We start from the raw sequence: 26,041 nt of genomic DNA, 5'->3' as shown, positions 1-26,041 counted from the left end.
TGAAATAGGTATGCATATTCCCAGAGAGTAAATGGGTGTCCATTTCGCCCCGTGTGTTCATCATGTCCTTAACCCTCCTACCTACATATTTGTTTTGTCACATCAGACCTTAGCCTGTCACATAAGTGACTCTTCTTCCTCTTTTCTGGCGTTACGTCCCTACTGGGACAGAGCCTGCTTCTCAGCAGTGTTCTCAGTGTTCTTATGAGCACTTCCACAGTTATTAACTGAGAGCTTACTATGCCCATGACCATTTTTGCATGCGTATATCGTGTGGCAGGTACGAAGATACTCTATGCCCTGGGAAGTCGAGAAAAGTTCCTTTACGAAAAGATCCTCGACCGGTGGGATTCGAACCCACGACCCTCATCTTGTTCTTGCTGAATAGCTGCGCGTTTACTGCTACGGCTATCTGGTCCCCCACATAAGTGACTCACGCAAAGCAATAATTAAAAAAAAAAAGAAAAAAATGGATATTCATATAGCTTTCTGGGGAATGGTGCATTCTGGGGAATGGAATTCTGGGGAATGTTACATTCTGGGGAACGATTTTCTGGGGAATGGTTCATTCTGGGGAACGGAATTCTGGGGAATGGTTTTCGGGGGAATGGTTTTCTGGGGAATGTTATAGAATCATGTTACCCCATATCAGCTGAACCAAAAAATCACTTAAAACATTTATTTAAACATGTTTAAATCTTTCGAAAAACAAAATAAAGTACATAGTTAGGAGCGGTGGGTGCCAGTACTTGTTTTAAAAATATAAAACTTGTAACATTTGTATTGTGAAATGCAAAATTTAAGAAAAACTAAAAAAAATTATCAATGTTACCCCGGATTACGGTACTAACAACCTGAATGAGGTACGAATGAGCCCTGCATAAGAGGTAAAATACCTTAAATAATATCTCATGCATGTTCTACTAACTCATAATCAGATTAAGCTGAAAAGTAGCTCCTGCGCAAGTGGATACGTTACGTCAGAAAGATTTAAATGCTTTCGAATGTATAATTATTGTGGTCGTATTCAATATAATTTCTCTTACAATCTTAACACGAATCCTGCCAATGTTTTATCACAATATCCTGTTAATGTTGTTTCACAATATGCTTTCTTTTGAAAATAATTTCAGTCCATGGGTCACAGTTTGGTGACCACTACTCTAAACATTCGACGTGAACCTTATGAAATTTGTCCTTATTTTTTCTGGATTTTAAGGTGAAGATGAATCAAAGCCAAAGTTCAAAATTTCAAGAGCACGGATCTGGAGAACCAAATATCCGTTTGAACTGAAAACCTAATCGATTGGTCACCACCAGCTAGTGACCAATCGATTAAGTTCTCAGCTTTAACGGATGTTTGGTTCTCCAAATCCGTGCCTCTTGAAAATTTGAAGTTTGGCTTCGATTCATCTTCACCTTAATTAGGTTTTTACAGGCGGTTGAAATCGTAAAAAGATTGTATTCGCAACCCTCACATTACTAAAATTCATTTCTTTTCCACTATTTGAACTTTCAGTACAACAAATTATGGAAAGCACGCATTTTTTATCATTAATGTTTAATAGTAGGAATTTTAAAACTTATGTCCCGCATTGTAGTAAAATATTTCTGGTAATTTAAGACAGGGAAAAATTGCAATCGCTAAATATTTCGTTCATTTAGTCTCATTCTATCTTTAGGAGAAAAAAAACCAGAAAACCCACACTAAGCATAGTCATGCACACCAGTTTAATATTCGAACATTTTGTTCGTCCATGATAACATAAAGGTCTGGTTCAGCGGTATGTTAAACGAACTACCTTGCTCGGTTTCAATGTGGCATGAAATTGTTCCTAGTGCTTCTCATGCCACTCAGCGTCTGAAAGTGCAGTATGATAGTCGACTTCGTTGAGGATATGATAATATTTCGATGGATTCGGGTCAGAGGGCGTTGGAGGAATGCTTTATGGTTGAAGGACGGTGTCGAAACTTTGCCCCGTTGTCAGATTTGTAAGCCGGTTACCAGTAGTCGACAGAAGCGGAACTTCTGCTAACAACTAAAATCAGAAGTTTGTGAAAACACCAAGATTGTCGTGAGAACGGAGAATAATTTAAATCTTTGATATCTCGTTGAAACTTACCACGTCGTCGCTGCCGGAATGTACAGTGACCAGTATCTTCTTTGCGTCGGATTAGCTGGTTCGTTGAATGGGTTCTGCAGCTAGGGCGGAAGCAGTATGCTCTTCAACTGCTTCTTCGATTACACCCTGTAGTTTCATTCTCAAGTACCTCTACCGGCGTTTTAATCGGCCACCAATCGGCTTCTTTCTCCAGTTCTATAACTGCCTCTGTTGTTTCCGGAACCCATTCGTTCCACACACTCGTTTACACGCTTTACACATGTTCCAGTCGTGCCTCGTAGGAGCACCTTGAGCTTATCAAAAGTTTTGTAAATTTCAGGCTCACATTAAAAAAAATTAAAGGTTTCACATCACAAAACTTTTTGGAACCTCCGATATTTGATAATGTAAACATAAACAAAAACTCATCTGTCATGAACAGCATCAGCCAGCCGCAAGTCAGCTGATCGAAAATTCACCACGTTTGTGGTAAAATCATGTGGGGAAAAGGGGGTCGGGAGGGATATCAACAAGAAATATTTTTCCGGAGACCGTGGGGTAAAACGGCGTTCCGCCAGTTTTTCATTGTTTTTCAATAGTTAGAGGCTTCAAAATATATGTGTTCCTTAGGAAAGTTTGTTCAATAAATTGATAGAAAGCTTATGAGATAATAAAAAATTTTCACGGAAATGGTCTATTCTGAACAGCCTTAATGTAACGTTCCCGGTCAGTCCAGGATCTTTTCGTTATGAGAATTTCCTTGACTTCCCTGGGCATTAAGTGTCATCGTACCTGCCACATGATATACGAATGCGAAATGGAAACTTTGGAAAGAAAGCTCTCAGTTAATAACTGCGAAAGTGTTCATAAGGACTAAGCTGAGAAGCAGCCTCTGTCCCAGTGGGGACGTATAATGCCAAGAAGAAGAAGAATTCATGTAAATCATAAAAAAATCTATTTTCATAGGCCACACTGTTACAGTAAAAAAACAGACAGATTGAGGACTTGTAATCCAATAACACCTGTTATCTCATATAATACAGTTAAAAAGAATTACAAAGCTAGCTAAAAACACGAAGAATAATGAAAATCTACACTGAAAATAAGATATTTTATTTATTTCCCCCTTCTAACTTTTTGAAAATTTTGAAGAGGGGGGGGAGACAAAAGTAAAATTTTATATTTGTTCCGGCCTTATTGGGAATCTCGCTGATAAATCAAGATTCAGGCACCCTGTTTTTTATGCTGGGGAAAAATAACCTTGACGCTGAGTAGAAATTTTTCGTCTTCAAAACGCCAAAATGTAGTTTTAAACCATTTCACTGCAATTCAATTTGCATACATTTCAGCAAACCACTACCTATAACGCAACCAAACATAACGACCCATAACGGGAGCTGGCTGCGTTCTTTCACGAGTTACGATTTTTCCCCTCCTGCTGATCAGCTGTTTCACGTCATTCGCCGCCTTGCGAACTGTCACCCTTTTGTTGGTCTTTCTCCTCTCTCGCGCGTTCGCATCAGTCGCATTTTACGCCGCGCTCGCAGTGTAGTTTTTGTTTTGATTCCGCGCGTGTTTGTTGTTTATTCGCCGGTACGCCGCGTTCTCGATTTGAAAACGTTTTCCCGAGATTTTTTTTTCTGTTGTGTTCCGTGATAAAACCGTTCTGTGCACCTTAAAATGCCAAAGCCGAAGCCGAAAGCCCAGCCAACGGAAGAACCTCCGGCTAAGATGCACAAGGGAGCGCTCACCGTGGCCCAAATCAACGCGGATGAGCTGACCTTCGTAAGTATAATGGCAACTTAACCTGTTGCAGAGTGTGACTCTAAGATTAACCATGATCTCCTTTTAGCTGGCCAATCGGTTCTGGGCTCCGGATATGGCCGGTACCCACGAGGAGTACAATGCCGGAATCATCGAGGAAATCTATCGGCGGGAAATTTGCGAATCGCGATACTCGATGCGCCGGATCATGATGTTGGAATTTAGCCAGTACCTGGAAAACTATCTGTGGCCGAATTTCCGCGGCGATGTGGCCTCCCGGGCCCATCTGATGTCGATCGTGGTCATGTTGAACGAGAAGTTCCGCGAAAAGGTCGAAGTGTGGAAAGTGTTCGATGTGAACGGGGATCAGTTTCCGGTGTTCTTCCAGCGGGTTTTGGAAGCGTGTCTGGAAGATACGGTGGTCAATCCGTTCAATATGCGGGAGCAAACGGCTTTGCTGGTATTTTTGAATCACTGTTTCAACAGTATGGAAGTGGAGCTTTGTAGGAATCAGGCTAAGCGATTGGTTTCGCTGGCCATGTGGTCCTGTTTGCAGCCCAAGCGTCGCGAACAGGAACTGAAGGAGATTCCTGAGTGGCGCAAGTTTTGGAAGAAGCTTCAGAAGCGTGACAAGGCCACCGATAAGGAACGCCTCGAGTGGGAAAGGCACTTCTTGCAGAATTTGATGATCAAGTTTATGAACATCTTGGAATTGATTCCGGTGGAGGGGGAGGTGTCGGAAGAAACGGTGCGTTATTGTGAGAGGTTTTTGGAGTTCCTGATTGATTTAGAAGCGCTGTTGCCGACAAGGCGATTCTTCAATACGGTGATGGATGATTGCCACGTGGTGGTGCGGTGCTCGATGGCACCGCTGTTGCAGCGAAACGAGGGAAATCTATTTGCACAGGTAAATTTAATTATAACCTAAGGATTTATCTAATATGGGAAATTTCCACGCGTGGATATTAGAATCTTGTAGTACCTATTTAGTTTACACTATACTGTGATATAAGATGTAAGTTATGTTCTGATCAATGTCTGAAAATTTTGGGCCCTAATGACCTAAATGAATGTAGGTCATGCCCATTTCTGTCGAGGTGGGTGTCGAAGGGAGAAGTGAAGTTTCAATTTGAAAATGCTCTTCCACCTGTTCTAGTTCACTTGAAGTCACAGCAATCTTCATTAGTAGCATCACTATCGATGTATGTTTCATGTGTATTTCAGTCGGATCGTAAATAATTGAAAGTGGAGCTGATAGGATCAAGAATCGCTTCATGGGATACTTCAAATTTAACAGGAAAATGATCAGAATAAAAATTAGCGTGAGTAATCAGTTATGTATAGCCTAATTAAGCTTAACTTAGGCTGTATTACTACGAATGGGTAAGATAGCCAACCGATTGCCTCTTTGTGAAACTTTGGTTTGAGCATAACCTTTGATGTTTCTTCGAAACATTGGAATTTGAGCTCATATAAACGATATCGTTGTTGAACATACTAACATTAATTTTCCCACAAAAATGATAACGTTGTTTTAAGTATTCCTCTAGAAAATCCATCTCCCTGGATTTTATAATAGTTAGTGCAGCAATTTATGTAGTTAACCTTTCAAGAGTTCCTTATGGGTCCAGAAGTTCTTGCAATGATTTCCAGCTTTAGAAGCACTTAAGGGGTATCAACCAAGGGAATGTCAGATTGTGATTTTGTCGTAGCCAGCATCAAAACTGCGCATCACTGAGCATTGAGGGTGGCTGTCAGCTTGGGCCTTTGGCTTGAGCCTTCTAATGCTGGCTACGGCAACATCGTGTTGGTTGGTAAAGTGCTGCCAGTCCCTTGGTATCAACAGATAGATATTGCTTCGAGATTTTTTCAAGAACAATTTCCCATAGTTAAGTTTATAAAATTCTCCAGAAATAGCTTTGTCAAAGGGGTTTCACTAAGCAACGCATCCTTGCAAAATTTCATAGAGAAATACAGCCGACTCTCCACAACTCTATATTTTATAACTCGATATATTATATAATTCGATCGATTTTTCGGACATTCAAATTTCCATACATCGTGCTCTCCAAAAGTCGACATTTCTCCTCAAGTCGAGTCAAGTCAATATCGCTTGTAAAGTAAATTTCTCTCCATAACTCGATATTTTTCTAAAAATCCTTCATATTCCCTAATACTAGCACTACTTCTTGTGCGGGACTCCATTAAGAGATGAAAATTGTAATGAAAGTTAAAAAAAAAACATTTAAATAGAAATATTGATTGTCAATTAAAATATCATAATTTTTCGGGCATTTAGCTAAAAGTGTCGTACGATATTTTCCAAAATATTATTTCAATTTTTTTGTGGCGATATATTCTATAACTCGCATAGCATACCACTTAATGTTTTAACCAGCACAATCCTCATAAAAATATTTTGCGGACTTTTACTACAGCTTCAACATTTGAATCACAAGCTTATCAATAAAGTCAGAGGATATCACATAGAATCAGAAACTTTATGTAAGTGTTATAAATTTTAACTGATTTGACCGATATTCTAGAAATAGTCTAAACGAAGACATGTTCTAATCTAGTAATTAATTAGCCAATAAATGGGTTACATGCATGCGCTGATTCGCTACTCGCCACATAATAACACACATGCGCTAGTGTCTATGTACGAAAAATCGCTAAAAGGTAAAGCAAAAAATATTTGTATGGCGAAATGCATCTAACGATTTATTTCTCGAAATTGGGTACATTTTTCAAAAGAATTTTGGTACCGGTTGTACGTAATGATAATGACTATCACGCCTATCTTGAGCTTGAGCTTGAGCTTGATTGGCCGCCCGTGGTTGCTACTCCAGTATCGCCAGATCAGCTGCACTTACCAGAGATGCCAGGTGATTTTTTCCAATGTCTTACAATTGCATGGAAAAATGTCTTCCAATGTCTTCCATTTAACACTTTTCAATTATCATAGTAACTTTATGAAGTCCAAATTTTCGTTTTTTTTTATTTGTTGATTATAACGTAGAAAACTGCTTTTTCAGTTGTGACATTTGCTCCATTTTTAGTTAGACCTGGTAAGTTTTGATAAGAATTCATCACGAGTTCAACCAGAAACTCGTCTAAGAATACCTTAACAGTTTGCTACATCAACACCTTAAAATATATCTACATTTATTTATTCACGAAATTCTCCAGTGATGTTACATGAAATGTATTTAAAAGAATATCGAAGGATTCTTCCAAGATAATATGAATGTATTCCTATAAGCATTGCAAAAAGGATAAATTGAATGAACAATTCAAGTAATAAAATTTCTAGCAGAATACATCTTCACGAGTTCATTCAGAAATTTTCTATGATATTTTAAGCCAATCATATTTTTGTTCTTCGTCCAAGAATTTCTTCAAATATTTAGTCAGGAATTTCTGCAATAATTTATCCCGGAATTTCACAAAGATTTTTTTTAGGAATTCCTCCAGAAATTTTTATACAGATTTTCTAAACACGGCCACTTTTTCCTCCAGCAATCTCTAGAAATTCTAGCAAAAATATAACAATTTTTCATGGTTTTATACAGACTCTTTAGCAAATTTCTCAATTTCATGTACACCTCTATGAATTATTTTCGCGATCTTAAAAAACTGTAAACAGATTTCAAACAAGTTACCCTAGAACTCCTTTTAGCATTCTTCAGTAACTATCTGTACTATTAACTTCAGGGATTCCTCCCTGAATTTCCTGCCATAGATTCCACCAAGGATTGTATTCGATAGAGATTTTTCTGAAGCTTCCTGATTGTCTTGTCCACCTATCTCAAGTATATTCCTTATGACTGGTACCTTTTACTTGATCGTACCTACGGGATTTCTGAGCTATAAATACTGGCTGCCGTAAGCGCAGAAGAGGAGACTTCCTGGACTGTGGACTGATTAACATATTATTTTATTCTTTATTTGCAGGATATAAAACTGATGAAAAGCATTGAGGGATTTGTCCACAAATAATATATGAAATATCCTTGAAAATTAATTTATTTTTATTTCAAGCTTCAATCGTCGCGCTGTTGTATTTCGTACAACACTGTTGAAAAAACCTCGTTTTTTCCGGAAGAACTGCCAATAAATTTCCGGTGAAGCTCCAGGGGAACTTTGGAAGAATTACTGGAAAAACTCTGAAGGAATTCCCAGATCAATTGTGGAAGAATTCCCTAAGTAACTGTGGAGGATATCCGGAGGAAATCTGGAGTAAGTCCATTAGGAAGACTGAGGGAAAATTCAGAAAAACTCCAGAGCTATTCCTGGAGGAACCCCGGAAGAATTTCTGGAGAAACTACGAAAAAAATAATGGAGGTATTTTTGAGAAACTGATTTCTTGGAAAACTCCGATTAAATTCCTGGAGGAACTATGGCGAAAATCCGAATATATTCCCGGTGGAGCTCCAAAGGAATTTCCGAAAGAGCTTTTGATTAAGGAAGTTCTTTCAGGGATTTTTCCAGATATTTTTTCAGGAGATTTCCTCAAGGAATTTCTCTAAGGATTTAAACCAGGAATTCCTCTAGAGTTTCCTTCGGGGATTTCAAAGATTCCTCCGGCGATATCCCTAGGAACTCCTCCGGAAATTTTCTCCAGGAATTTCTCAGAGGATTTTCAAAAGCTATTACTCTAGAGATTTTGTCCAATATCTCCGGGGATTTCCTTCAAGAATTTCTCTGGGGATTTCCTCAAGAAGTACTTCCGAAGACTTCCTCCCGAAACTCATGGTATTTTCTCCAGGAATTCTTCTGGGGATCTCTTCCAGAAATTTCTCCAGGGATTTCGCCAAAAAAATTCCTCTGAGAATTTCATTCAGAAACTTTTCTGGCAATTTTCTTCAGGTATTCCTCCGGAGATTTTCTCCAGAAATTTATCCGGAGATTTTTTCCAACAATTCTTCCGATGATTCTCCCAAAAACTCCTCCGGGATTTTCTCCAGGAATTTTCAAGGAGATTTAGAACAGCAAATCTTTCGAGGATTTTGTCCAGGAATTCCTCTGTCGATTTCATACAGAAATTCTTCCAAGGTCTTACTCTAGAACTACCTCTAAAGATTTCATTAGATTAAGAATTCCTCCAGGAATTCATTCGGAGATTTCCTCCAGGATTTCGTCCAGAAATTAACTGAGGAATTCCTTCCGGAATTCCTCCTGAACTTCTCCTGAGATTTCTTCTGGGAACTCCTCCAGAAATTCTTCCGGGGAATTCATACAGGAGTTCCTCCGAGGATATCATCTGGCGATTCGCTTTAGGAAATTCTGAAAGAATTCCTCCGGGAATTTTCTTTAGAAATTCCTCAGGGGATCTAAAATAGCAGAAAAAAAATCTGAAATAATTTCTTGAAGGACTTAAAAAACTTGGAACAACTCTGGATGAAGTCCTGAAGGAAGTCTAAAGAAATTCCCGGATTTTTTTTTTTAGAAATTTCCTGAGGAACTCTGGACAAACTCCCGGAGGTAATAAATTGTAGTGATTTTTTCGGAGTAACTTCAGAAAAACTCCTAGGAGGAGTTCTGGAGCATTTCCGAGGAATCATAGAGAAACTCCCATGAGTCGATGTTCCATTATTCGATATCGACACATAAAACCATACAAACCCCATCATTTCATGGTTACTATGATGGCCCCCTTATACAACTTTCCAAAGCATTTCTGTTCCATGGCTCGGTATTTCCATGGGCTGGTGGTCTTTTCAGATATCGAATCAGGGAAATTTTACTGTACTTCAGGAACTCTGGAGAATTCATGGATATAAAAAAAAATCCAGGACGAACTATGGAGAAGCTTCAAAAGAATTCCTGGGCGGATTCCACTGAAGAAATCCCAGGACCAGTTGTTGGAGAATCGGAGGAGTTTCTGGAAAAAAAATACCCAGAGGAATTGTTGGAACAAATTTCCGGAAAAATCCCCAAGGGAATTCCTGGACTTAAACTCCGGAAAAATCCTGGTACAAATCCCCAGAGAAATTTCTGGAGAAAATCCTAAAAGGGATTCCTGGAGGAAATCCCCGGAGGAATTTCTAAACGATATCCAAGGAGAAAAGTTTCTGAAGGCAATACATACTTGAAAAGATTCGTGAAGCAATTCCCCAGAGAAATTCCTGCAGCAAATCCCCGGAGGTATTCCTGCAGCAAAATCCCGGATGAATGCCTGAAAGACATCCCCAGAGGAGTTCCTGTTGGACAAAAAATCGGAGGAACTTCAGTAGAGTTCCTGGAAAAGCTCCTGGAGATATCTGTAGGCGGACTTCGTTGTAAAATATTTAAATATATTCCCGTAGAAATTCGTGGTGGATTCCTTAGAAGAATTCCTAAAGAATTTCCCTGAGATATACCCTGATGATTCCTAGGGGTGTCCTGTATGAGTTCCTGTAGGATTCTCCAAAGGAATAGCCGGAGGACTCGCTGGAAGAGCAATAAATGTTGTTTAAAAAACAGCTGCGATGGAATATTGTTTCTGTTTTTGCTTACCTCAAATGAGTAGAAGCTAGAGACGGTGGCAGTATAAGCGAGAAAAAAACGAACTGATAAACAAACATGTATCGAAAAAGTTTAGGAACAATTCAAATCCGATCAAAAATGATCTAGACAGTTATCCTGTTTCAAAAAAAAAATTGACCAGAAAACTGGTATAAAATAAAATTGGAGCAATTGAAAGATCACTGGCATAATTTCAGAAGCAAAAATTGTAGCAATGTCAGTAATAAATCATATAAGAATATGTTAATTTTTTCACGAATACGTAAAAAAAATAAACGAGAAATACTGAAACAGATTTCAAAAAGTCTTTGTAGGAATCCCTGAATAACTTTGATGATTCTATGGAATAATACTTAAATACATTACTACAATGTCTTGATAAATACCTGCAAAAGTTCCTAGAAGAAACTCTGGAAGAATCCTTGTAAGAATTCTCAGATCAATATCTGATGGATTTCTTTGGAGAATTTTCAACGGAATTCGAAGAGGGATCGCTGTAGTTTGATTTAGACGTGCAAAAATCTTTTAGCAGAGTTTCTGTAATTTCCAACACATATGTTATTTTTCCAAATCTAAGAATTCCAAAAATCTTCCGTCTTCCAAATGTCTTCCACACTACTCAAATGTGGACATGTCTTCCAACTTGGCATCCCTGGCACTTACACTAGAACCATGCGGGAAGGGTGAAAGGGTGGGGGGTAATTTTTATGGCAGAGAGGCTTGCTGGTTTGCTTAGAAGACTGCCTATGTATCAGGCGTAAAGGAAGACATGCTATAATATGAACGAATGGAAGCGTAGGGAAACGGTTTATTTCTGTCCGTTTCTGGTTCTAGCAAATGCTATGAACTGTGATAGATACATCAACTGTGATATATTAAGAGTGGTAGATAGAAGCAAGTGAAAGATACAACTACAAAATACGAGAAAAGGGACGGGCCTGGGATTGAACCCATGATCTTCTGCTTATGAAGCAGAAGCGGTAGCCATTAGACTACCACGTCTATGATAATGACTAACGTCTATGATAATGACTATCACGCATACCAAATATTTTTTGGACTAATGCTTTCATTTACGAGAAATTTGATGTATTACAAAATTAAACGAGAAAACTTCTGCTGATCAACTGTTTTAACTTTAAATAAAGGAAAATCATGCGAATTGTGTTTTTCGTAAATGTTTGGATGTTATCTATTACTTTTCTCCGAGCAAGCGTGCAATTCGCGGAACTCCTGCGTGAGTCTTACCTAGAAGTACCTAGACCTAGAGTCTAGCAGAACCTTAGCTAGCAGCAAGGCCGGCATGATATAAGGAGAACAGAAAGATTTCGACCTCAACTGTAAGGCCGTCTTCAGTGTCGTGTACTAGACTCGACTTGAAGCAAACCATCGTAAGCTCACATTATATATTTAAACTAGGTATAATCAAAGTTCCCTAAACTTTTTTACGAGAATCTTAATATTTAAGAGCTTTGTACCTAATAACATCCAATCCCTCTTTTGTTGAAACTTCAAATTTAAGAGCTGAAAGGTACATCACGGGAACGATTAGTAGATATCAAATTGAAAAGCCATGTATTGCCGTTGCCTTGGTCTCTGTTGAGTAGCGTCGTAGGTACCAGTTTGCAAATTTCCAGACTCTTCGCCACATCCAGTTTTCAAGAAGAAGAAACATTTCGCAAAATTTTGATATCGGCCGTCGTAATTGTATGGCCCTCTGATAAGACATGTTCTGCCATCCTAGATTTAAAATCGTATGTCATCCCTTTGTCGTCTTCTGAGCTTTTCCTATTTCCGCTAAGTATTCCTTGAATCGAACCTCGCTTTGTTTGACCAACGTAGATCTTGCTACAGTGAGAACAGCTGATTTTGTAAACACCAACCTTATTCAGTGTGTTTACGGGATACTTGGTAGACCCTAACGAAGTCTTAAGTTGGTTGTCTCTGCTGGAAAACACCAAATCCATTCCGAAATTCCTTAGCTTTGGGCGGAGCTGTTTGCTGATGTGTATGTCGTATGGGATGGAGACTCTCTTCATGGGTTCGGTGATAGGGGTAAGTGTCGTCAAAGCACTCCGAATATGCTGCCTTTCCTTTTTGTCGGCGATGGCTTTTATCGTCCTTTCCTTGTATCCGATGATCCTTGCCATTTCGTAGATATATTCCAGCTTCTTGGTCTTTCTGTCTTCATTGAGGGGTAGAGTAGATCATGTGGTGAAACGCTGCTATCTTGTGCTGGAACGAATGATTCGATGTAAAGGGGATGACTCGCTGGGTGTTTGTAGGTTTCCTTTAGATTTCGAAGTTGTAAGATGAACTTTCTTCCCTGGTGACAAGTAGATCCAAAAACGGTAATTTTCCTTCCCGCTCCTCCTCGTGAGTGAACTTGATATCCTTGTGTATGCTGTTGATTTCATCCAAAATTCTAGCTAGATCATTCCGCTTGATAACGCTGAAAATGTAATCGACGTATCTCTACCATTTGTCCGGTAATACTCCTTGTTTCTTTAAATTTTCCTCGAAATTCGCCATGGATAGTTCGCACAAAAACGGGGAGAGGGGGTTTCCCATGGGGGCTCCTTTCGTCTGCTTGTAGATATTTCCTCGAAATTGAAAGTAGTTATCGTCCATGCACAATCTTGCCACTCTCATGTATTATCTGGCCTTTCCTTTCCATGCTGCATTCGTCCCTTGGGGTAATAACCATTCCTCTAGAAGATTTAGGGAATCCTTTACTGGAACGCTGGGAAAAAAAGCCGCTACGTCGAAAGAAACCATCATCTCGTCATCCTTGATGTGTCCTGTCTCTGATAGTTTCTGGGAGAACTCCTGGGTGGTTTTAACTGACCTAGTGGGGAATAGATTCGGCATACTCTGGAATTCCTTGGCTAACCATTTCGCCAGTTTATGCGTGGGGGATCCGTCGGCCGAAATGAGGCAAAAATTTTGAATCTCATAAGGCGCCATTAACTATTATTTATCTGAAAATATGTTCATTCAGGAATTCTTCCAAGACATTGTTAAGATAAATAGATCTGCACACATTCTTCCAGGGGTTCATCTAAATATTCCTCTTAAAATTATTCTAGTATTTTTTTCAAGAGCTATTTCAGTGGTTAATTCAGATATTATTTGATGAAGTACTACGCATTTCTCCTGAGATACATTTATGTATTTTCTTGCTCAACTTCTTAAGATGATCCGAGATTTTTTGTAAAGTTTCTCCAAGGATTTCACAAAGCATTTGTCTATAGACTGCTCTGAAAAATCATCTTATAAATTACGAAACAAATCAAATCCACATATTTCTTTAAAAGCTGAAACTGATAGTTCTCTTGGACTTCTATTATGTACAAATCTATAAACTCCTTCAAAAAGCAATCTAAACATTAGTTTTCTTTGGAAAATCTTCCAGGACTCTTAAGTCTACTCTGCATAGTCACTTTCAAGTGCCTATTGTTCAATATCGCACTAGAAGGTATCATGCGGAGATTTTGTCAATTTGTTTGAAGAAATTAGCTCGTTGTTTCTGGGATATTCCTCATCGCTTCCTTCAATATCTTCTTCAATCGTTTCTTATGATTAGGACTGATTTCCTGTAGAAAAGTAATAGCTCGAAAAATTTCTTGCCAGTCGATTACCTGGTTTGCTCATGTCCACAGTTGATCAGAAGAGGTTTTCTCATTTTCGTACCTATTCTGCGCGGCGTGTGAGGTGACACGAGTCGAATGAGGTGACAATTGTCGCCTCGCTCCCATTTGATTAACATTAGTCGTCTTATGTCACTCGCGGTGAGAGCGAGTCGTCTCGACTCACACGCCGCGCAGAATAAGCACATTTATTTTGTATGGGGAAAGGCATCTAAATGCAAATTTCTCGAAAATGAAAGCTTCAATCGAAAACATATTTGGTAGACGTGGAACCCACCATTAAGTACAAGCGGTACCAAATATTATTTTAGAAAATAGTTCCCATTTTTTGAGAAACAACAGTTAGATGCGTTTTACCATATTAATATTTTCCGCGTTACCTTTTAACCCTTTGGGGCCTGAGAAGAACTATTAAACAGTTTTTTGAACGCCTTTCAATAGTTTTGGTGCTCAAAATGCTAAACATAACAAGAAATTATGACAAATATTTTTTTGGGAGGTGCTAGGTCTTCCAAACTGCTCTTGAGTTCATAACTTGAAGTCTATGCTTGTAATAACAACCTTGTTCATCATACAAGGTGATGAACTGTAATCTACCGTATATTCTGAACCTTCTGAGTATTCAGCAAATATTATCTAACTTGTCGGGATGTTCAGTACATAAGATCTACAACGCGACGAGAGTCAGGATTTAGTGGTAATAAATTAATAACCACGAAACGAAGCACTTCCGAAACATGGTGTATTCGACAAAGTTTCCAGTCATGATTAGCGACATCTATTGGGAAGCATCCATAAATTATGTCACGTAAAAATATACTATTCTCAACCCCCTGCTTTTCACCTTTTGTTTGAGAACAATTTGTGAAAACGTCAGTAGAGTCTAAATGCGTAAACGAGTAGAAACACGTTTTGAATATATGTGTTTGTCGACGAATCTTCTTCTTTTTTTCTTGGCATATCGTTCCCACTGGGAGGAAACTGGCTTCTCAGCTTAGTGTTAGTTTAGCACTTCCACATTTATTACCTGAGATCTTTCTCAGCTAATGACCTTTTTGCGTGGATATATCGTGTGGCAGGCATGCGCCCATACTCTGTGCCCAAGGAAGTCAAGACTCTTTCCTTTAGGAAAAGATCCGGTAATCGTCATACAAATCTCGAGCTCTACTTCTTTTTTGCAATCGTGCAACACGACTATCCGTGTAGAGGCGTCACTACTGTACTGTCACAGACAAACATACGCAACACTCTTGAGAAGCTCATGGTACATGCGTTTAACGATGAATTTGAATTTCATTTGACCAACGCGATCGTTCCACCAGAGGCGCTATTGTTCGACCGCTTTGACTTTTGATAGTGTACACCAGTGGTCACCAAAGTGCGGCCCGCCGAAGCATTTTGTGCGGCCCGCGGACGATTTTGAGAATGTTGAAAAATGCGGCCCGCGGAAGATTTTGGAAACATTATTACACTCATAATGGAGAAAATAAATAACATAATTATCATATCTGTATATATTGAAGAACTGCGTTGATGGAATAATAAGCCAGTTATATATGTATGTAACGATTAACCTTCCGGTCGTAGCGCATTTGACCACCACTAGAAGCACCGCACTGATGCTGTGTACGAAGAGCGAGTTTGCTTCACCCATGTTGTACAAAATACATCAGCACGACTTCTGAACTGTGGATCATTAACAGTTGTGATGTGTGTGATGAATGAATTGAAGTTGCGTTATTGTAGTAGTGAAGCAAGTGTATGATTGCTTCCACATTCTATCAACTTTCATCATACACACCAATATACTCAAGTATTCATTCTTGTCTCGCGTTATTCACAAGCCATCGTCATTTAATTCAACTTCGTTGTTTCGCTTGGACGCGTATTTTCTGTGTTCCGTAGACTCGTGACTCGATCGAAAAATGGCTGCTAGCAGTGCCAGTGGTACGAAAAGAAAAATTTCTGATGAAAAGCGAGTGTTCCAAGATAAGTGGACGGAAATGTATTTTTTTACTTTGGTGAAAGATAAACCGATTTGTTTAGTTTGCAATGAAAGCATAGCAGTGATCAAGGAATTTAATATAAAGCGGCATTTTGATACAAAGCATGCATCCAAGTTCGAAAATCTTTCGGGTAACCTGCGTGCCGATAAGTTGAGAGAGCTGCAGAGGCAAATGATTCATCAGCACAGTGTGTTTAAAAAGCAAAACTCTGAAAGTGAATCTTTGGTGAAGGCAAGCTACGTTATATCTGAAAAAATAGCGCGGTCATCGAAATCATTTATGGAAGGAGAATTTATAAAGGAGTGCTTGGTATCGGTGGCTGAGATATTGTGTCCTAACCAAAAGAAAGTGTTTGAAAAAATCAGCCTCTCCGCTCCAACCGTAACGAGGCGAATCGAAGAAATTGGCGAAGAATTTGAAAGCCGTTTGAAAGAAAAGGCTGGGCAATTCGTTTTCTACTCGGTAGCACTTGATGAGAGCACTGATATAAGTGACACTGCTCAGCTGGCAATATTTATCCGTGGAATCGACGAGAAATTCAACATTACTGAGGAGTTGGCGGCGCTTTTCCCTATGAAAGGCACCACGAAAGGAGTTGATATTTTTAATGCTTTGGATTCAACTCTTGATAGGTATGGGTTGAAGCTGATTAATCTTGCAGGTAAATCTTATTTAAAAATAGTTTATTACAATAATCATTCGGGTCGAATTATTTACGAAAAAAGGCCAAACTGGTAGGAAACGGGGATTTCCTCCAATATCATTGCATCATACATCAAGAAAACTTATGTGCTAAAAATATCAGCTTGAAAAATGTTATGAGTGATGTTGTGAAAAGCGTAAATTTCATTCGGGCTCATGGACTTAATCACCGTGAGTTTCAAGAGTTTTTGGATGAAGTTGGTGCCGAGTATCGTGATGTGCCGTATTTCACAGAAGTTCGCTGGCTGAGTAGAGGTAAAGTGCTCAAACGGGTTTTCGACTTGAAAGATGAAATCAAACGTTTTATGGAGATGAAAGGAAAACAGGTTGAGTTCTTCGATAACACAATCTGGATGTCGGATTTCGCGTTTTTGACAGACATATCGATACATTTGAACGAATTGAATGTTAAACTTCAGGGTAAACAAATTTTCGTCCATGAATTGTTGCAGCACGTGAGAGCTTTCGAAACAAAATTGCGTTTATGGGAGATTCAATTGGGAAAACGTGATTTTTCGCACTTCAACTGTATGTCCAACTGCTCAATTACAGATACCAAAAAATACGTTGATATGATAGTGACACTCAGAGAAGAGTTTAAAAATCGCTTCAATGATATTGTTGCGGCGTGCAACTGGGACTTTGGCTCGGGTGAGCGGGAACGGAAAGATCTGTTGATCTTCCGTCCACCTGTTGCCGGGAGCAACAGGGCACAGGACCGATAGCTCGACTGGAGGGGGCTCTTGCAACTCTAGCCTTTAAAAAGGCTGATTGGCTTCCACTGGTGGAGGGAAAGGCGGTTTGGTAACTTTAACTTAAACTTCTATATTATTCCTCTTGATGTTTACAGAATGGTGGTTGAAAGAAAACTGAATAATATCCTTGCGCATGCAAGCTCCCTTTATAGGTGGCAGGTAGCCAAAAGCGTTGCATGCACAACGTTGTGGAGACGAGGGTGGAAAATTCCACTGCCTGTTATTTACTACATACTGGATGCTGCAATCGGTCTGCTAACTGGTGTCTGTTGTGGTGGTGGTAGTGGAAACTCTTTTGGGTGCTGCTTCACGCTGTACATAGCTGGATGGTTGGTCGGCTTGACTGCGTACAGGTACATGTTTGATCATGTCGCTCGAATGGATGGGGTGCAAGGCAAAACTAACGACGTGGTGTGTGTGTGTTATTTGGGGTGGTTGTTAGTGGTCGGGATGAGAGGCCGAAATACTCGCGGCGGCTCGAGCTTACATGGGACAGGGGTGGGAAGGACTCACAACTCAAAAACTTCGCGTTGGCGCGAACAGATATCAAGGCAAATGAGATAAGTTTGAAAATCATGTCTATGCCATGGGGAGTTGACGTAGAAACGGTTCCAAGTTGTTTACAGCTCGAATTAATAGAACTTCAAACAAACACTATCCTGGAAGATGTTTTTAAGAAAACGAATTTGCTCGAGTTTTATTCGAAATACATTACCGTTGATGAGTTTCCTGAACTACGGAAACATGCGTTGAAAATGTTGTCCCTTTTTGCTACTACATATTGTTGCGAACAGCTGTTTTCAAACATGAAAAATGTTAAGTCAAAAGCAAGAAACCGTTTGACAGACCAACATTTGGAGAATTTGCTAAGAATATCTTCCTCGAATCTAACTATTGACATTGACAACACAGACAAACAGACGTAACACTTAGAACAAATTTCGATGAAAATCATAGTCGCGAGAACATATACGCCCAATGCTAGAATCGGTGTGTTTGGCCGATCGGCCAACAGGTGGCGGTAGTGTGTAAACGTCAAACACGAACAAAAACGACGCGAGCGCTGCGGGTGGTGAGTTGGCCACCTACCATTAATTCAAATCGATCGTTAAAAAGGTGGTCGATGGACATCGATGAGAGTGTGACGTCTGTTTGTCTGTGTTGACAAGCTTGCTGAGGAAAAACATGTACAAGAAAAGTAATGATACAAATGCAAAAAATGTGTAGTTACCTTTGTATATATATTTGTAACGAATCAAAGTGGACAATTTTGTAGCATTGAAAACTGTATGATAAAAATCTGTAATAAAATAATGAAATCTAAAAAAACTGTATATATTCCAAATCACCAAAAATGTGTTTGAAAAAAATGAACGTCTCGAAAAAATATTATGCGGCCCGCAAAGTCATTCTGAAAATATACTTTGGCCCCCAGGGGTCAAAGTGCTGAGGACCACTGGTACACGTTGCTGAATTATGCGAACAAAACTTACAGGCAATAGGGTAATGACTGTTTATTTTGTCTTCAAACGCTAACAGTTGGCGCCAGCAGCAAAAATTACAGACAACAACCTTTCGAACATTCATCTTCTCTTACCGGCCGCCGAGCGACGACACTGTTGTTTGTATGTCACCCACTGATCGCGCTACGCTGGATTCTCAAATTTCTCAAACTTTCAACACAAGCGCATGGAAGAATGGTAGGAGTACTGTCAAAACGTATGAAAAATAATGAAAATCGTAAATTGCTTGCAATTAGGAAACTGGATCAAAAAAATAGTGATTAGAAATCAAGTGTAAAATGAATACATAACTTTTTGTGTTTAGTTCATCTTCCGTGGTGCTTTCTTTGCTTCAGGATTTCGTTTTTATTACCATTGAAAAAGAGCCATCTATTGCCTTTTCAGTTTTGAATATCTCCCTATTCATGTAGTAGTGTGCGTGTTAGGCAAACGTCAACTAAAAATCCATCATGGCAGACAGTACTTCGCACGGTTCTTGCAACAGATGGCAGTGTGGACTATAAGACTATCCATGAGGACACTTCGCGATTGGGTTGACAGCTCAAAGTGCAAGCACAGTGAACACTAAACTTACCGAAATTTCGTTAAGCGTCTTCAGTGCTTACCAATCTCCTTTGTTCCCCAAGCGATGATTGTCAAAAATTCATGGTAAACAAAAAAATTTAGCTGATCACAGCTGTCTCATGGATTGCCTTATTGTCAGTTAAGCACTTGGTACACTCTTTGCCAAGGGTGCAAATTTTTCCGCACGCATAAGCTAACACTTCAATGGAAGCTTGCGCAGTGACGACATTATTTATCTCCACCTCTTTCTCTCATTCGGCGTCGCTCCGTATAGCCGAGAGGCTTTAGAAGTTTCACGACACTCTCACCCAAATCTAGTTGAGAGTCTTCCATAGGGCACTTGGTGGCTTTGTTTAGGTGCTAAACGGCTCCATTTTATTCGGCTGGAAAATGCATCGTAGTGCGTTTTTCGTTTCAAACCGTTTCTCAGCCGAATGAATTACAATTGAAGCCTTGTAATTCATTCGGCAAATAAAACAAATGATGTAAAACGTGTAAAAAACTTGTTTTTTATTACAAAACTCCAATACATATCAGAAGAGGAAGTGTGGTTTGGAAACGTTTCAGATGATTCGAGGTTGAGTGTGTGTTGTAGTTTTGAATAGCGTCAAAACTTGGAGGCACCAAAGAAGAAACTATTCCTGAAGCATTCTCTGAAGGTGTTACTGAAAAATCCTTATAAACGAATCATTCTATTGATATTTACTCCTCTTTATTGATGTTAATCAAACCCTAGCAACAAACCATGCGACCAGAGCCAACCCCCAGGTTCACAGATTTCGATTGGTTATGTAAGCGAAAACAACTGCTGTTGTGGACTACTCTACGACTGTAGATTTCAGGGACTGCTGCAGGGCATTGCGGATGACCCTGAGTATCTCAAAAGTATTTAGCAATACCATTTGATCACACGGAAAGTTCAGTGAACCTGGTAGATTCTTCTTCTTCTTCTTCTTCTTTGCGTAACGTCCTCACAGGGACAAAGCCTGCTCCTCAGCTTAGTGTTCTTTGAGTACTTCCACAGTGTGGCAGGCACGAAGATAAAGGGTGTCCACGATGAAATTGCCACACACAAAATTGATTCGCAACATTCTTTTTTTTTTTTTTTTTTAAATCTTTATTTGAGTGTATTTTAACACACGAGGGCTAGTTCTACACTTAATTCGCAACATTCGAGTTTTCATCCAATTGCCATCAAATTTTCAGGGATTGAGTAATAACTATTAAACTTCATTTTACAATTTTACTCGTATTTTATTAACAGTCCATACGGAAATGCCCGCACCTTGGCCTTAACCCCGGCCATCAGATTCTGCACAATCTGTGAATCAACCGTTTTTTGCATGTGAACCCATACTTTCTTCAGTTCCTCGACTGTCTTCCTTAGGTCGTTTACACACTTAATTTCCGAAATCGACTTCGGTAAAACGGATTGCCGAGAATCCAACAGCCGAATCTCGGTAAAATATTTGCTGAATCTCGGCAAAACTTTTACCGAGATTTCGGTAAACCATTACCGAATCTCGGTAACGTTTGCCGAAATCTCGGTAAAAATTTTGTTTTGCCGAGATTCGGTAAAATTTTAACGATATTTCGGTAAAAAGTTTACCGAGATTCGGCAATTTTTTTTACCGAAATCTCAGCTGTTGGATTCTCGGCAATCCGTTTGCTGAGGTCGGCAAAATAATTTAAGTGTGTAAGAAGGTGCTGCTTCATAATCGCCCAGTACTTCTCGATGGAGCGGAGCTCCGGAGTGTTGGAAGGGTTGAACATTTTCGGCACGAAATTGACCTTATTATCCGCATACCACTTCAGCACGTCCTTGGAGTAGTGGCATGAGGCCAAATCCGGCCAGGAAGATTGTTGGGACGTTGTGGGCCTTCAGGAGAGGGAGCAGCCGCTTCTGGAGGCACTCTTTCATGTACACTTGTCCGTTCATCGTGTCCTAGGTCACGAAAGGTGCACTCCGCTTCCCGCACGTGCAGATGGCTTGCCAAACCAGGAATTTCTTCGCAAATTTGGACCTCTTCTGAGTGCGGACATGCTCCGGAACGCTGAACTTATCCTTGGCCGTGAAAAACAGGTTGCCGGGGATCTGTTTGAAGTCGGCCTTCACATATGTTTCGTTGTCCATGAAAGTATGGGTTTACATGCAAAAAACGGTTGATTCACAGGTTGTGCAGAATCTCATGGCCGGGTTTGAGGCCAAGGTGCGGGCATTTACGTATGGACTGTTAATAAAATACGAGTAAAATGATAAAATGAAGTTTAATAGTTATTTCTCAATCCCTGAAGTTTTGATGGCAATCGGATGAAAACTCGAATGTTGCGAATCAATTTTGTGTGTGGCAATTTCATCGTAGACACCCTTTACTCTATGCCCAAGGCAGTCAAGAATATTTTCATTACGAAAAGATCCTGGACCGACCGGGAATCGAACCCGGAACCCTCAGCATGGTCATGATGAATACCCGCGTCTTTACAGCTTCGGCTATGGGGCCCTATATAACCTGGTAGATTATATAACTGAGCTCTATTTAGCGAAAAAAAAACACTGCCACAAGGGCAGATTTGAAGTTCTGAGCTCCAGGATAGTTTGGAAAAGCTTTTGAGATTCTCAGAGGTCAATTGATTCCGTTTGAGTTGAAAATATTATTATTTGCAGCGTTGCCAGATCTACGGAAATTTCCGTAGATCTACGGAATTGAGCACTTTCTACGGATCCGTAAGATAATTCTACGGAAAATGTATATTTTCTACAGAAAGCTACGGAAATTCTCATTATTCTACGGTCATTTACGGATTTTTCCAACGGAAATCTACGGAATTGCAATGCCGGGGATCTCTCCCCCAGCTTATCACTTTTCGTCTACGGAATGATTTCCAAAGAAATCTGGCATCGCTGATTATTTCTAGCGCAAGCAACTACTGCTGTAAATTTCGAGAATTGAGCTTCGGGATAGTCTGAACGTCGTAGAATATCCCAGGACATGAAAAGGCATGTGAAGCAGCGTTTTTCTTGACATAATAGGTATGTATTACCAAGTACAAACATCAATTGTATTTACAAAAGGCATTTTAAGCTACTTTTATACTAATTATTCTATTTGTCAGACTTCTGCATGTTCAGGATGTTCTAGGTTGCCAAGTAGGACATTCAGGCATGCACCTAAATTTTTTCCTTGACAGGGAAGTATATTTTCAAGGACTTTTCCGAAGACAGTAAATTTTATTCATTGATTCATTTTATTCAGCCATTTTCCGACTGCGGTCATAAATGACCCCAAAGGGAAAACTTAGATCATTTTAGCGAGAAAAGTTACTGGAACAAGGGTAGACCTGAAGTTCTGAACTCCAGGGTAAATTGGAGGGCCTGGAATATTACCAACGTTCCTTGAAATAGCCAATTGGTCTGTGAGAAGGTTCAGTTTAGAAGGAAATATTACTGGAAAAATAGTAGACCTGAAGTTCTGAAGTCCTGGGGAAATTTTGAAGGATCTGCAATACCTCAATCGTTCCTTGAAACAGCATATTGATCCATGAGAAGGTTCAGTCAACATAGTAGATTATATAACTTCACTCAGTTTAGAAAGAAAAATTACTGGAACAGGGGAAGACCTGTAGTTCTGAACTCCAGGGTAATTTGGAGGGCCTGGAATACTCCAAACGTTCCTTAATGTATCTTTTTGATTCGTGAGAAAGCTCAGTGAACATTAAATAACTTCATCGTTTAGTAAGAAAAATTACTAGAACAATTGCAGATCTGAATTTCTGAACTCCGGGGTAATCTGGGTGGCTCGGAATACCCCAAACGTTCCTTGAAACAGCTAATTGATCCTTGAGAAAATTCAGTGAACATGTTAGATTTTATAACTTCACTCAGTTTAGCGAGATAAATTACTTGAACAAGTGCAGACCTGAAGTTCTGAACTCCAGGGTAGTTTGGAGGGCCTGGAATATCCCAAGCATTCCTTGAAAGAGCTTATTGATCCATGAGATGGTTTAGTGAGCATGTTAGATTATATAACTTCACTCAGTTTAGAGAGATGAATTACTGAAACAAATGTAAACCTGAAGCTACGAACACTAGGGTAATTTGGAGGGCCTAGAATACCCCAAACGTTCATTGAATTAGCCTATTGATCCGTGACAAGGTTCAGTAAACTTGGTAAGTTATATATCTTTACTCAGTTTAGCAAGAAAAAATACTGGAATAAGTGTAGACCTGAAGTTCTGAACTCCAGGGTAATTTGGAGCACCTATAATATCCCAAACGTTCCTTGAAACAGCCTATTGATGCATGAGAAGGTTTAGTGAACTGGAAAGATTTTATAAATTCACTCAGTTTAGCGAGATAAATTTCTGGAATAAGTGTAGCCCTGAAGTTCTGAACTCCATGGTAATTTGGAGGGCCGGAATACTCCAAAGATTCTTTAAAACATCCTATTGATACGTGCGAAAGTTCAGTGAACATGGTAGATTATATAACTTCACCCAGTTTAGCAAGAAATACTACTGGAATAAATGTAGACAAGAAATTCAGATTTCCAGGGTAATTTGGAGGGCCTGGAATACCTCAAACGTTTCTTGAAGTAGCCTTTTGATCCGTGACAAGGTTCAGTAAACATTGTAGATTATATAACTTCACTCAGTTTAGCGCGAATAACTACTGGAACAAGTATAGACCTGAAGTTCTGAACTTCAGGGTAATTTGGAGGGCCTGGAATATCCCAAACGTTCCTTGAAATAGCTCTTGAGATTCTCAGAGGTTGGTAGATTCTATTTGAATTTGTAATGTTATTGTTTTTAACCCAAACAATTACTGTTACGGTTGTAGATTTCAAAGAGTGTGCTTCAGGACAGTTTGGACGTCCTAGAACATCCCAGGGCATAGCAAAGCAAGTGAAATAGTGTTTTCGTTAAAAGAGTAATTCTGTATTATCTAGTCTGAACATCATTTATGTTCACAAACAGCATTTCACGCTTCGTATGTACTTATAGTTCAATTTTCCAAACTTCAGGATGTTCAGGATGTTCTAGGTTGTCAATTAGGTCATAAAGGCATATACTTCATATTTTTCTCTGATAAAAGAGTATATTTGGGACAACTTTGCCGAAGACAGTACAGTGGGATTCCGTTTTTGGCATGCTCCGTTTTTGGCATGCTCCATTTTTGGCACCCCCCGATTTTGGCAACAAAATGGATCCGTTTTTGGCAACATTTTTGAATACCATTAAAATTTGTTATTTTTTGTAATTATTATCGTGCCTGTTCCTTTAGTCATTTGAATAGCAGGTCAACTACACACCGATTACATTTCAGCGCTCTATTTTCGTCAATATTCTACTAAATCTCACCAACTAATGGATCCCGTATGCGCTTATTTGCTTCGGGATGGTCATTGGTCATGCATTCACAACGTTTCATTAGTCCACCAATCTCCACTACCATCTCAAATAGAGACCAATCTTTTTTCTTAGGCATCCATACTGAGTGACCAGCCCACTTAAGTCTGTTAGTAGGTGATATACTAAAGAAAAACACTAGTCTTCAGATTTCAAACAGTTTGTTTGAACAAAGCACAAGCACCGACATAAAATCAACAAAAAGTCTATGACTCACACAGAGTTACAATCATAAATTTTGTCTCACCTTTTAGGCTCACTGTTCTTATTATTAAGGAGTTGAATAAATTGCGTATGTAAAAACACACCGCATTAATGGATACAAATACAGCAAAATGTCGTGTGTCATAACTTTTAAAGATTTTCATTAAATAAGTTGCATTATCCTTGTGAATTGTAGAATAATCAACATATAATCCATAAAAAAGAGCGCATATTTTACTATATTGTATATTATTTTTTAAGAATTTCAATATGCCATTTATTACCGGCACCATGACAAATGCGAACGCAGTTCAAACTACTCTTTATTCTAAAAAAATATCATTGAAGCAAGTGAAATTACGATTGAGAGTGATTTCATTTTTTCCGTGGTATTAGTTTGTATATTGATCATTCTGCTTCAACTATTTAGAGCTACGTTCCTTCTTTGTTAGAGATTCTGTAAGACGTTATACCTATTTGTTAAGAGACGATCCAGAATACTATACAAGATTTTTTATCAAGGATACGGGTCTCAACATAATCAAAATATTCCTTACGAGCTAGGTCTATAAGTTTCCTAACTGTAGCCTAGAAAATTCTTAGGGGATTCTTGAATCTTAAGGGACTTCTCAGAAAACGGATTCTTTAGGGTGTCTGCGTATTCCTAGAGGCCACTGGATGTTTCTTGTGGAATCCCTAAACTCTTAAGATTTCTAGGGCGTCCTGTAAATTCTTTGCGGGATAATGTGGATTTCTAGTGGTATTTTGAGTATTTCTGACGAAATCTTGGGGATTTTTAAAAGATTCCCAGAGAAATTGAGGGAGTACTCGTGGTAGCCTAAACATTTATTATTT

General features: G+C 39.2%; 1 protein-coding gene and 1 long non-coding RNA gene across 2 annotated transcripts in view; one reads left to right on the top strand and one right to left on the bottom strand.

The window, feature by feature from the left end:
• Positions 1 to 1,708: 1,708 nt before the first annotated feature.
• Positions 1,709 to 2,665, bottom strand: LOC110674639. The gene is made up of 2 exons (XR_002499060.1): positions 2,124 to 2,665; positions 1,709 to 2,039 (listed from the first exon to the last, which is right to left on the bottom strand). It is a non-coding gene; the product is annotated as an uncharacterized LOC110674639 (long non-coding RNA).
• A 941-nt stretch (positions 2,666 to 3,606) lies between these two features.
• Positions 3,607 to 26,041, top strand: part of LOC5578530 (intron-binding protein aquarius) — a 303,684-nt gene continuing 281,249 nt past the window's right edge. Inside the window, exons 1-2 of the mRNA XM_021837321.1 lie at positions 3,607 to 3,887; positions 3,955 to 4,773. Of these exons, the coding sequence (XP_021693013.1) occupies positions 3,783 to 3,887; positions 3,955 to 4,773 (924 nt within the window). The 5' untranslated portion in view covers positions 3,607 to 3,782. The remainder of the gene's footprint in view (positions 3,888 to 3,954; positions 4,774 to 26,041) is intronic.

The sequence above is a fragment of the Aedes aegypti genome, chromosome 1, assembly GCF_002204515.2.
Source record: "Aedes aegypti strain LVP_AGWG chromosome 1, AaegL5.0 Primary Assembly, whole genome shotgun sequence".
In the NCBI taxonomy this organism is placed as follows: Eukaryota; Metazoa; Arthropoda; class Insecta; order Diptera; family Culicidae; genus Aedes; species Aedes aegypti.
This window is presented reverse-complemented; position numbering and strand designations above follow the sequence as displayed.